Source organism: Egretta garzetta, unplaced genomic scaffold (assembly GCF_000687185.1).
Source record: "Egretta garzetta isolate BGI_Z169 unplaced genomic scaffold, ASM68718v1 scaffold112, whole genome shotgun sequence".
Taxonomy (NCBI): domain Eukaryota; kingdom Metazoa; phylum Chordata; class Aves; order Pelecaniformes; family Ardeidae; genus Egretta; species Egretta garzetta.
The window spans coordinates 2,597,326-2,609,744 of NW_009258884.1; the positions used below are offsets into that span (position 1 = coordinate 2,597,326).

Below are 12,419 nucleotides of genomic sequence, written 5' to 3' on the forward strand. Positions count from 1 at the left end.
AAAGAGTGTGCCCTTGTGAATGAATCCGTGCTAAACAGAGAATCTATATCTTTCATTTCAAGCTCAGATTGATAAATGCCAATGTATGTAAAAGGAAATACTTACAAATTTTTAGAACAGTGTAAATGCTGTGTCTTTATTAGTCTTCACGAAGGCCCCGTGAGGAGCGAGATGTATCACAGTGTGAGAGTGTAGCTTCAACTGTATCAGCTCAGGAGGATGAAGATATTGAAGCATCTAATGAAGAAGAGAATCCAGAAGACAGTGAAGGTAACTTTTCTGGGAAGGAAACTTGTGTATGCACAGAAAGGGATGTATGTTTTGTGCCAATTACATGCTCAGAAAGCTGTGTTCCACTTCATAACGTAGTGCTCAAATACTACGTTCAGTTAGACTTCAGCAATTGGAACTCACTTCACTAGGTGTAGCTGGAGGGGAAAAAGCATTTTTAGTATTGAGCAGCCTTAAGTTGTTATTGCTTAGTATTATGATATGCTTTGACTATGCTATCTTCTAGAGGATAAACTGACAGCACCTGGTCAAAAAATTGTTCATGTTGAAACAAGTTCAATCAAAGATATGTAACCTTTGCTGGTTAATAGTCTCAGTAAAGCTTCAGACAGGCAAATTTAAGTGGTAGGTTTTTTTTAAATGCGTTGGTTGTAACTGCTAATAATTATAGACACTCAACATCAGTCAGTCTTGGCCAGCCTTTTGTGAAGCTGTAAGCAGTAGAATTCATAAACGATGAATCAGGGAACATGGCTAAGTGTTGGCGATGTTGGGTTTTGATTGGGTTTTGTTTTACACTGCAGCATGTGTGTAATTCAGCAAATTGTCCGCTTCTACAATAAGTCAAAATTAATTACTTGTTTTACAGATGGGTTGGTTAAAATTGATAGATCCTTATTGCATCCATTTGCTTGGCAAGCATTCTTAAAATATTTATGTAGTTCTAAGGAATGAAGATTCTTATCAGAAGATAAGATTTGAATATAACATCTGTGTTCTAGATGTTGCCATAGTTTTTCATAAATGTTTTTATTTATCTAAAAGCTATTTATAATATAATGGAGTTCATGAACTAGGCTAAAAAGAGGAGGAAGGTTCTTTACTGCAAGAATCAATACCCTTCTTTAATTGGTGTCCAGTTGTCGATGCTGTTTACACCTTTCACAGAGCAAAGAAGTAATTTTTGAGAAAATAATGGTAATGCACAAAGGAAGTAAACTCAGTTACCTTAGAGCAAGAATTGCAAGTCAGGATGTCTATAAAATGTGACTGATTTTCATGGAAAATCAGTGTTTTGACACTTCTGCTAGTGATGACTCCAAAACATGTTAATTTAAATCATTGAAGCTGTGCCTTAGGTACTGTAAATGTTGACTTCTATGGAAGTACCAAGTCTCTGACATGCAAAAGGGTTTACTTGTCTGGCTTTCTATAATATCAGAGTTAGCTAAGTAGTCTGATTTCTGTAATTCCGTAATTCATCATTAATGTGTATCTGCTGATTTTTGGTTACTCTCCCTCTGTGAGTCAATTCTTCAGGGCAATTGTCTTGTTGTGTTTTGGGACAGCAGACTTATGTTTGATTATTCTGAAGAAGCAGTTCATCAAAGCCTAGTTAGATTTCATTCACTTTGAACCTTTATGCCAAAACTTTTTTTTTCAGGTGCTGAAAATAGTTCAGATACAGAAAGTGCTCCATCTCCAACTCCAGCAGAACCTGCTAAACCAAGTGAAGAAACTCCATCTGAGAATGCTTCTTCGAAAGTAACCACTGAAGCGACAGCAGAACAAGAATCTACAATTAAACCTGCAGCCAGCACATCTCCCTCCTTAACAGCCCAAAGTGTATCAACAGCTGAAAGTCAGAACCCTGAGCCACAGGTTAAGGAAGAAATAAATAATGAGGCAGAAGAGCCTATGGAGGTTGACAGTAGAAGCCATATGGTTGAAGCAAAGCCTGTGATTACTCTTCCCGTGCATACCAAAGTAGAACCTGTAGAGACTGAAATGAGGCTACCAGAGAATATTCAAGTGAAAGTAGAGAGTGATACCAAAGAGAGAGAGATGGAGAAACCCAAGGAAAAGTCAGAACCAGAGGAAATGGACTATAGTCTGTCACAACAAGTTAATACAGCAAGACAAGAATCCCATTCAGATAATGATTCAAGTGCCACCTGTAGTGCTGATGAGGAAGTTGATGGAGAACCTGACAGACAAGGGTGAGTTTGTTTAGCTTTCAAATATTGACATCTTTAAGAAGTTGTTTAAAAAGTGGTTTTACTTAACAGTGATCCAAAAACTGTTCAGAAGGAAATGCTGATACAAAATTTTGATGAAAAGCCAAAAGAAGGGTCTGCTAAGGCAGGGTAAAGCAAAATTCTGTGGTGATAGACTGACTAGGTAGGTAGCAAACCAGTACAATTACCTGGAAAACTAGAGAATGAGGGAAATCAAGCCATTTGGGATCTGTTCAGAGAATGGGAATTGTGTTACTTATCTGGAAAGGACAGAGCTTACCAAAACAATGAAAATTTGCCAAAGCGAGAAAACAGATTCAAGATGCTCCTGGCATGAGTTTCTCTGATAATTAGCTCTGTGGTACTTCTGGTGGGGAGGAGATCTTGCTGCTGCAGGATTTTCTGATGCACAGCTGTTTAAGAATTGGTGACCAACTAAAAATATTAAGTAATGTGGGGAATTTTGTAAATGCCCCCATCTATCCACTAAGAAACTGAACACTGATTGTGTAACTGGATCTGTACTGAAGTTCTTTGCTTTCGTTTGGTTTTGTTAGTTTGTGGCTTTTACACAATATATACAAAGAAATTTACACATTCGGAAGTAGATTTGGAAAATTTTTAGTGTGATTGGTTAGTGTTGGATAGTACGTGGGCTCTCCGTTCTCTTTAGTGAAAACCTGTTTGAATGTAGAGCCAGACGTGTGGAGGTGGAGTTGTTTTAATTGATTCTTGCTCTCACAAACTCAGTTTAGTAGAACTCATCTAAACTCCTTGAATTTGACAGGGAAAACAGCTTGAATATATCTTTTAATAGGAGATGAAACTTGCTTTAAAAAACCCAATAATCTAGGGGCATAAAATACTGATATTTTGGTTACCTTTTAACATTTAACATTTATTTGCTTGTATAACTCTATCCTGTACCCAGTTACTGTCATTGAACCATGTTATATCAATCAGTAGAACTGAATCTCTTGAAGGCTATTAGTAATAGAGTAGTGGAAGTATTTCTTACTCTTACCAGTGTCTGTAAATTAATGGGCAAGTGTCCTGAGAAATGCATGATCTCTTTCTCCGCAGTATGCAATGTCTTCATGCAAATACTAGTTCCTGGGAACTTGGCCCTAAATGCTGTGGATAACCCACATGAGTATAAAGGGCTTTAAATGAACAATGCTGCATGTCTTTGGAACCATTTTCTCTTTTGGGGGATGGTTGACACTGCTGATGATATTTGAAGTCTTTTTAGTGTTCTGCTGGTGCAACTCCTCTGTAACCATAGCGTAGCATTGGAGCCCAATGCCCCCTCCCTCCCAGTGGTCTTAATATACACGCAGTACTGAGGATAGACGTTAAATGTCAAAAGTATCCAGTATCATTGTTCTGCATGTGCTCTTTGGAAGAGTGTAGTTGAAGGTATTTCTGCACTTCCTTGCCTCTTCAGACTTCATCTTTCCACTTCACAAACTTATTAGCCCTCCATGTGAAAGTAGTCTATTATATGCTACTGTTTATTTCCTGTGGCCTAGTATCTAGTGTTGCCTCTCTATTTTTTCAAAGCATTTTTTTTTATAACGATGGTTGCATTCTTGCAGTACTGTGCTTATAGAAACAGCATACATAAATTTCTGGTACTGGAGATTCTGAACACTTCTTCTGGTATTTCTGTGTGTTATAAAAATACAGCAGCATCTGTTGCTTATTCTACCAGATGTGCTGTGGGACAAAACACAATATAATTCTGATTTTTCAGCTATTTGTCCCGTGTGTTAAATACATGGGGGTTTTGAAGTTGAGAGGCATACTTTTGCCTGTAAACTTATTAAGATACTTAATCTTGGTCTTTTTTGGTGATATTTTTCCCTTCATTCTCTTTTTCCAGCATCTTCAGCAGGGAGTCAAAGCCTTCACTGTTAAATCCCACTGGGTCAATACTGGTATCATCCACAATAAAGCAAGGGCAGATGGACCTGCAACAACTTCACCACCGAGCTGCTGTCATACCACCTATGGTATGGGGTGTTCTAAGTGATGTTTGAAAGAGTATCTGTTGTCCCTAAAACTAGTCACAACACTGCAGTGGCAAAAAATACTGAAACAAATGAAGAAACTTGTAATTTGCTTTTTATCATAATACTGTTGAGGGGTTAAGTACAAACAAATATGCAATAGCTTAAAACCGGGTGTGGACCATTTGAAATGCTCATACATAGTCTACAGCCACTGCAGTGGAGGCATTGAGCAAGACAGTTACTTTAGTAAGTACCTGTATTGATGTACCTGATGTAGATACCTCCCCCTCCTTGCAGGTTTCTTGCAGTCCCTGTACTGTTCCTGTTGGAACACCAGTGAGTGGTTATGCACTCTATCAACGGCACATTAAAGCGATGCATGAGTCAGCGCTGCTGGAGGAGCAGCGCCAGAGGCAAGAGCAGCTGGATATGGAGTATCGAAGTGCTGTGAGCCCTTGTGGTGCTTCCAAGAGCCCTAATGTTGAGTGGGAAGGTAGGCGTTTTCACATCTGTCATGGAAATAACCCTGCATTTTATGTCTGCCTGTTCCACTGCTGCCTTGTTTAAGAATGAAAGTTTAGTGTACTGATAATTAATTACTGCTTTCTGATGGCACTTGATTGATGGAACCTGTCTACTGTACAGATCCTGCTGCAGTTACAGTGTTGGGAGAACTACATTGTAGCCAACTTAGATAAGGCAGGAAAACTGGCTTCATTTGAGTGAAATCCCAAAATGAGTTGTTTCTACAGAGAGAGATTTAGAAAGACTAAGTGTGCAGGTGAGAGGACCCAGATAAGTGCGTGTTCTGGGGGAGCCCTTTTCAGAAACTTAAGGTGAAGATGGGAGAGAATTGCTAAAGGAGTATGAGCACAATTAAGAGGGATGTTTTACTGCACTGGAGTATGTATATGGACATTGAGCCCTGGAGTAGGGCATAAAAGTATGGTAGAACTGTCATGCTTTAGCCTGCCTGTCTGCAGAGTGGCTGTGTGAAAGTTTCTTTCTCCTGGGAATAAGATGGTTGGTTCTTTCTGTATATAGAGAGGATACTTGGAGGCAGGGTTTGAACTGAATTCTGGGATCTGGGGACCTATGTTTCCTGAATGTGACTGTTAGTGCGATCTTCAGTACAGAACAAGGCTAAAACTGCTCACGGAACCTGCCAGGGTGACTAAATAAGGACATGTCTGTTACCGTTGCTGGTTACAGGAATGTGATTCAGATGATGTATGTTACATCAGCCAAATTGCTGTGTAAGAGCCAAAGGATACATTTATTACCTTCTCTCTGTGTATATTGGCTATATGTTTATTCTTTGAACTGAAATTATTTTAATTCTGTCAACAGCTTGCAAATTACAAACAGCTTAGCAGAAGATTGGTTTTTTTAATGCAAAGCATATCCTATGGGAGGCCCAGTTCTGTACTAAGTGTGTAACTTTTATCTCAACTTTTTTTACTAGAGAAGGAATAGGTCTGCAAACTGTACACGGCAACAGGGAAATAAACCGAGTGAGATTAATGTGCTGAATGTTACAATAATAGAGGTATCATCACAGTTGCAGAATTATGCATTTTTAGATGTTATATTCTCCTACTTTGTTTCTGTTGTCTCCACGGCATTAGCAACATAACTATCATGTTCTTTGAAACTCAAGTATTCTGTACTTAATATGCATAACAATTTTAAATTACGTTATGAAAATGCTCCACCTTAATTATTTTTACCTAAGTAAAATGAAAGAAACCTAACTGTTTTTTTTTTCCCCTGTTAAAATAGTGGGAAGGGAGCTTGTAGATTTGTGATGGGGAGGATAAGACTGTGGTTTTTGGAAGTTGCTTCTTTAGGTGGAGAGTCTGGGGTTGCTTAAAAGTACCATTTAACTGAAATAGTACCTGAATAACTCTTGGCATTGGCAGTACGGTATTATGAAGTGTGGGAAAGTTCTGGGGTGAAGTCTTTGCCAGCAAAAATCAAGGTGGTTATTGAGGCAGACAGAGAGGGAGGGAGGGATAACGTGGTTAACGTAAATGGTTTCTACAAGCCTGGACATCTTAATCTGCAAACAAGAAAGGGCTGAGGTGTCATCAGATCATTACAACAGCTACTTCTTAAGATACACTCTGCACATGACACTTGTCCACCAACTGCTATATGCAACAGAGAGCCCACAGACTGTTTAAAAACCTTGCATTGGAACACTGCCTGTGTTGTGGGGCACCTTGTCAAACTAAAGGGCCTATTATTGAATTGGCTTATGACAACCTACACAATACTTTACCGTGAAATACATAGTGAAGACCCTTTAGAAAGCTATTATGGGATGATTAGTGCCATGTTTCTCTGACTGTGGAGGTTAAAGATAACTTTACAGCTGCAGTAGACTTGTTTTGGCTCATAATCTTGAATACTTAAATTGTTCATTGCAAAAGAAAAGGAATTTCTGGAGTTCCTGTACTGGATTTTTAATTTCCTAAATTCAATAAAAATCTATTTTCCCTTTAAGCACCATTGATGGGCAATATTGGTATTTGAAATTTGATTTGTAACTTCTCTGGGCAAGCATACTAGGAAGGGAGGCTTTTTGTCTGGTGCGATGGGCATGTAAGTCTGGCTGAACTTGCATGTAAACCTGGCTGATGCACAGGATTTGGAAAGGCATCTTCTTTAAATGAAATATTTTTCAATAGTAGAGCTTTCACTTAAAGGACCTAAAGGATCCAGATACTGTTTTTCAGTATAGAAAGTATGAGAGAGTTTTTCAAAGCTTTGTACACAGAAGTATAAACATAAGAACATACCAAATTAAGCTGTACCTTAATATTACTTTTTGATTGAAACATTTGTACCTGATGAGTACATCTGACATAGCAGTGGGCCCTTTGTTAAAATTGTGCTGTAAACTGGACCTTTTGACTCTAATTTCTAATCAAGGGTTCTTTTCTTTCTGATAATTTTAACCTTCACAGGAAAACCGGTAGCCTATATGCCTTATGCTGATGTCAAGCGAGCAATAGAACAGGAAGCACAAGTGCAAAATACAGCAACAAGGTCAGCATCACCATACAGGCTATCTCCGAGAGAAGTCAATAAAGCTTCCCCCCAGCCTGATATGAATGCAGCTCGCTATAGTGTCCCGCCAGGTAAATACTTTGTTATATATCATAACGATATGTAGTCTTCCTTTGGAAGCTGGAGTTCTGTGACTTGATGGAGTATCAAATTATTCTCTAAACACTTTGTGAATTAACAAGAGAAGAAAGCAGATTGTTTTCTCTGTGTGCGTGTAAATAGGTGCTCAGTATTTTTCTAGCTCCAGTGAGGTGGTGTTCTTTATTGCTGCATGAGCTGCATAACATGTATTTTATTAAGCAAATAGAATGATCTGAAAAATATCAGAACAGTATAGGAACAAAGTCATCAACAGTTTTTTAGCTTTAATACAAGTACTGCCATATTCGTGCGTGACCTTTCTTATGAAGGGGGAGAAGTTGAGGAAAAGAGAAAGATGCTGCTATCCTTGGTATTAGTTTCTGACTGTAACTGCTTAATATTATAGTCTGAATGTTTTATAAAACAGTGCAATAACTGACAAATCTTAATTTGGAAAGCTGGATTACTGCTTTTCCCTTCAGAGTATAACATTATGCTAAGAAAAGACAGGGAAGCTTAGATTATACTTGACTCAGTTGCATTCCATTTAAAGTATAAGAACTTTCTTTAAAAACAGGCAAACAACAAAAAATTTGAATCTACCCTGGACTGCTATTTTTAAAAGCTTAATTTTCAGAGTCTGCAATTCTGCAGTGGAGCTTTTACCATTTCTTTTTGAACTTTGATGCAAGGTTAGATATTCTCCATTCGGTTTCTGTGCATAACGTACACTGGGACATAGTGAATTTCAGAGTTGTAAATACAGCTAGATAGCTTTTGGGTATTGTGAGACAGAAACTGTCAGATGAATTGTGCTATTTCTGTTCTTCTTGTCTCTCTAACAACTAGTCAGAGAGGTGAAACACACTGTAATGTTTAACATACAATTTTTCCCCCAAGTTCTCCAGCCAGCACCTCACCAAGTAATAACCAATATACCTGAAGGAGTCCGCCTTCCAACAACCAGACCCACCAGACCACCACCACCACTCATTCCATCCTCCAAAACAAGTGTGCCATCAGAAAAACCTTCCTTCATCATGGGAGGCTCAATCTCACAAGTAAGAGAATTATTATTTCAAAATCTGTGTTTACATCAAAAAATTGGCCTCTCACCAACCTTCAACATCTTGTACTCAGTTATGTGTGCACAGCATTAATGCTTAAGACTATACATGCCACCTCTAAAAGTCCAGGAATTACAGGTGCCTTAAGAAAATAGAACATGCTGCAGTTGTTTACATTTAGTATCACGGTTGAGGAAGTCCAGTTTAAGTGAATTGCATCTCCAAACAAACAGTGACGCTACACTCTGGTGTTCTGCACTTCCATACTTTGCAATGGTATACTGTAGCATTTTAAGATAGAATCACAGTAGTATTAGCATTCTCCTTTAAACATGGATGTGAATCTTCATTCCAGAAGCAAGAATTAACATGTGATATATTTGTTGTTTCAGGGAACACCTGGCACTTATTTAACATCCCATGGTCAAGCTTCTTACGCCCAAGAAACTGCAAAGCCATCAGTGGGTTCCATATCTCTTGGGCTGCCAAGGCAGCAGGAGTCAGCCAAATCTGGTAAGAAAAGAAAAGCTGTCATGTGTTTTATATAGCCTATTTAATGACTCATAATTAAAGAAAAAAAACCCAAACTTTTTCTTTTTTCTTCTGAATAGCTTCCCTGCCCTATATCAAACAAGAAGAATTCTCTCCCAGAAGTCAGAATTCCCAGCCTGAGGGACTCCTGGTCAGGGCACAACATGAAAGTGTGGTTCGAGGTAAAGAAAGTCATACAGATTAAGAAACTTTGACAGAGCCTGAGAAAACTGAGAGAATTAACTTCTAGAACTCATACTGCTGAAGTGTTATTTTTAAGTATTCTATGACTAATCTGCTCCCTGTTTTCTGAGGCATGTGTATCTGTAGCTAGCTCCTCCTGTCTGCATGTCTCATGTAAAAACATTTGATTCAAGGCATGCCAATTTCAAAATTAAGTTGTTCACTGGAGTATACACAGAGCAATACATGTGAAATATCCAAATACATCAAAAGAAAAGAAACTAAATACCATGGATTAATGCTGTAAGAGACTTTTAGTCTGTAAAAGACTATGGCAAAAGAGGAAGTAGTCTCACTGCCTCAAATGCATGCTGTAAAACTGAAATTTTTCCTGTATTTTAATGTAAAGTAACAGGTCTCACTAGAGTTTTTAATTATTTCAAATAGAGTAGCTACTTTTTTTTATTCTCTTATTTATCAGGATGCCTTCTTATTTCAAATCAGGTACTGCAACGATACAGGAGGGAAGTATAACGCGAGGAACTCCAACCAATAAAGTTTCTGTTGAAACCATTCCTTCTTTGAGAGGCTCCATAACTCAGGTATTTTTGCCCTTAGTGAGGGGGGAAATATGCAAAGCAGCGTATTTAAACTATCACCATGAATGTATTTGCATGTCTGAAAAAGTAAATTAATATCACAGAGTAGGAACTGCCTTGAAAAAAGAAATTCTAATACAGTCAGATGGTCAAATCACACTATTGCTGAAGTCAGCATTACCGTGATTTCATCTTCATGTTTATGAGTCTTTACACTTTTTAAATAAAACCACCAGAGCCTTTGGTATACCTAACTGAAGGCTTATTAGCAACTTCCATGAAAATAGCATCACACCTGAGTTCAAATATGAAAATCAACTGTAACCAGTCTTGTGCAGATGCTATTTCAAGCCAAAAAGTTAAATTAAGCCTTTTTGTCCCATAATTTTTTTAAATGGTACTGGTTTGGTTGATCTAGTATCTAGTTACAGAGAGCAATAGTAACAATTCTGCTCTGAGAGGGGTAGGTTTGATTACTTTGGACAGAAATAAAACTTAATGGCATCATTAAGTATGTAGTATGTTATCTTTCCTCAAAATGGTACTGGGTAAATGTTCTAGGCCATGAAATACTTTTGTAATATTGTACTCCCTAGTCTTCTTTCTGTATTTTTTTAACAAGGTAGCAAACTGCCTACAAATGATCTTACTAATATTTAGGTTAAATGTCTAATAATAGAGGCAGAAGTTTAAGCTATACTGCTTGATAAAGTAATTGGTTTTCCAGATCTAAAAATGTTGTGGGTTTCCTCCCCCTCCCCCCCCCCCTTACCACTTCCTGTTCTTTTAAATAAGTACACATGTTCTGAATTATATTTAATTGATTTAAATGCAGGGTACGCCAGCTCTGTCCCAGTCTGGCATAGCAGCTGATGCGTTATTGAAGGGAACTATCACCCGGCTAGCTACAGAAGACAGCAGCCCAGAAAAGTGCCGAGAGGAAGCTTCAGCCAAAGGCCATGTTATTTATGAAGGCAAAAGTGGGCATATTTTATCTTATGATAGTGAGTATTTGTATATTCTGCCTGATCAAAGTCAAGGCTGCAGCAGATTCTGCTTTTATAATCTATAGCTGAAGTATATCTGCTTCCAAGTGGTTAGGTATAAACCTCAGTCACTGGGGTGTCATCTGGGAGAAGTATTGACCTGCGTGTGTTCTTGAGGGTAGGAGAATTAAAGTGATACAGAAATTGTGCCTGTGTTCTGAAGAGTCTTCTGTCCTATGTACTTAAAATATATTTAAACTATTTAGTTTCTGTGCCATTTATTTCCGATTTGTCATGGAATATTTTTATTTTGAAAGATTAAACAACCAAATTTAAAATTATCTATATTAAAATAAAAAAAATTACCATTTGACTTTAAACTTCAGTTGAAATACTGATGAGTAACTGTTTGAACAAATATATTTTTAACAAATGATAAAAGATCTTTTTAAGGTTGAGATTTAATGTTATGATATTATATTGAAGTTGCGTTGTTAAAGTATTAATGACCTGTGGTCTCATTAAATGTAATGGTCATGTGTCTTTTTTTTTTTTTTTTTACTGTCCACATTTCCTAACCACACTCTTATAAATTTTGCCAGCAATTAAAAATGTTCGTGAAGGAACAAGGAGTCCGAGAACTGCTCATGAAATTAGTTTAAAGAGAAGCTACGATACAATGGAAGGAAATATAAAGCAAGGAATGTCAATGCGGGAGTCTCCAGTGTCTGCACCACTGGAAGGTAAATACAGCTGCTTCCACGGTGTTATTTCTAAACCACACTCTTATAAATTTTGCCAGCAATTAAAAATGTTCGTGAAGGAACAAGGAGTCCGAGAACTGCTCATGAAATTAGTTTAAAGAGAAGCTACGATACAATGGAAGGAAATATAAAGCAAGGAATGTCAATGCGGGAGTCTCCAGTGTCTGCACCACTGGAAGGTAAATACAGCTGCTTCCACGGTGTTTTGTGTTCTATCCAAACCCTTTGCATTGATGGGGGTTGGACTAGATGACCTTTAAGGGTCCCTTCCAACCCAAAACATTCTATGATTTTATGTAAGAGCATTTAGAGTTATTTTATGGAGCAAACTAAAAGAGAAATTAGATTACATCTTATACTACCCACCAAATCTTACTCTACTAACCAACCACTACAATTAAAGCAAGCTGGAAATATCAAACCCTTTGCATTGATGGGGCTTGGACTAGATGACCTCTAAGGGTCCCTTCCAACCCAAAACATTCTATGATTTTATGTAAGAGCATTTAGAGTTATTTTATGGAGCAAACTAAAAGAGAAATTAGATTACATCTTACACTACCCACCAAATCTTACTCTACTAACCAACCACTACAATTAAAGCAAGCTGGAAATACGACTGGAGTGGATACTAGTTTTCCTTTTTGTTTTGCTGGTGTGTTACCATAACTGCAGGTAGTTCAGCTAGCTCTGAACTCCTTTCAGTAGATCTGACACGTGTAATTGACTCTTCACAGTCCGAGCAGGTTGTCCCAGAGCTGAAACAACACTGAGTCATACCAGCATGGACTCCATGGGCACACCCGTTCAGTTAAATATTGGTCTCAGCCATGGCATAATAACTTGGTAACACATTGGTGTGACCTTTT

The 12,419-nt window shown here is 37.9% G+C and overlaps 1 protein-coding gene across 1 annotated transcript in view; it reads left to right on the forward strand.

Moving 5' to 3' along the window:
• Positions 1-12,419, forward strand: part of NCOR1 (nuclear receptor corepressor 1) — a 73,652-nt gene that overhangs the window by 42,612 nt on the left and 18,621 nt on the right. Inside the window, exons 19-29 of the mRNA XM_035889524.1 lie at positions 144-270; positions 1,676-2,231; positions 4,135-4,264; positions 4,562-4,757; positions 7,237-7,410; positions 8,321-8,481; positions 8,880-9,000; positions 9,099-9,200; positions 9,706-9,803; positions 10,636-10,804; positions 11,389-11,529. Coding sequence (XP_035745417.1) covers positions 144-270; positions 1,676-2,231; positions 4,135-4,264; positions 4,562-4,757; positions 7,237-7,410; positions 8,321-8,481; positions 8,880-9,000; positions 9,099-9,200; positions 9,706-9,803; positions 10,636-10,804; positions 11,389-11,529 — 1,975 coding nt within the window. The remainder of the gene's footprint in view (positions 1-143; positions 271-1,675; positions 2,232-4,134; positions 4,265-4,561; positions 4,758-7,236; positions 7,411-8,320; positions 8,482-8,879; positions 9,001-9,098; positions 9,201-9,705; positions 9,804-10,635; positions 10,805-11,388; positions 11,530-12,419) is intronic.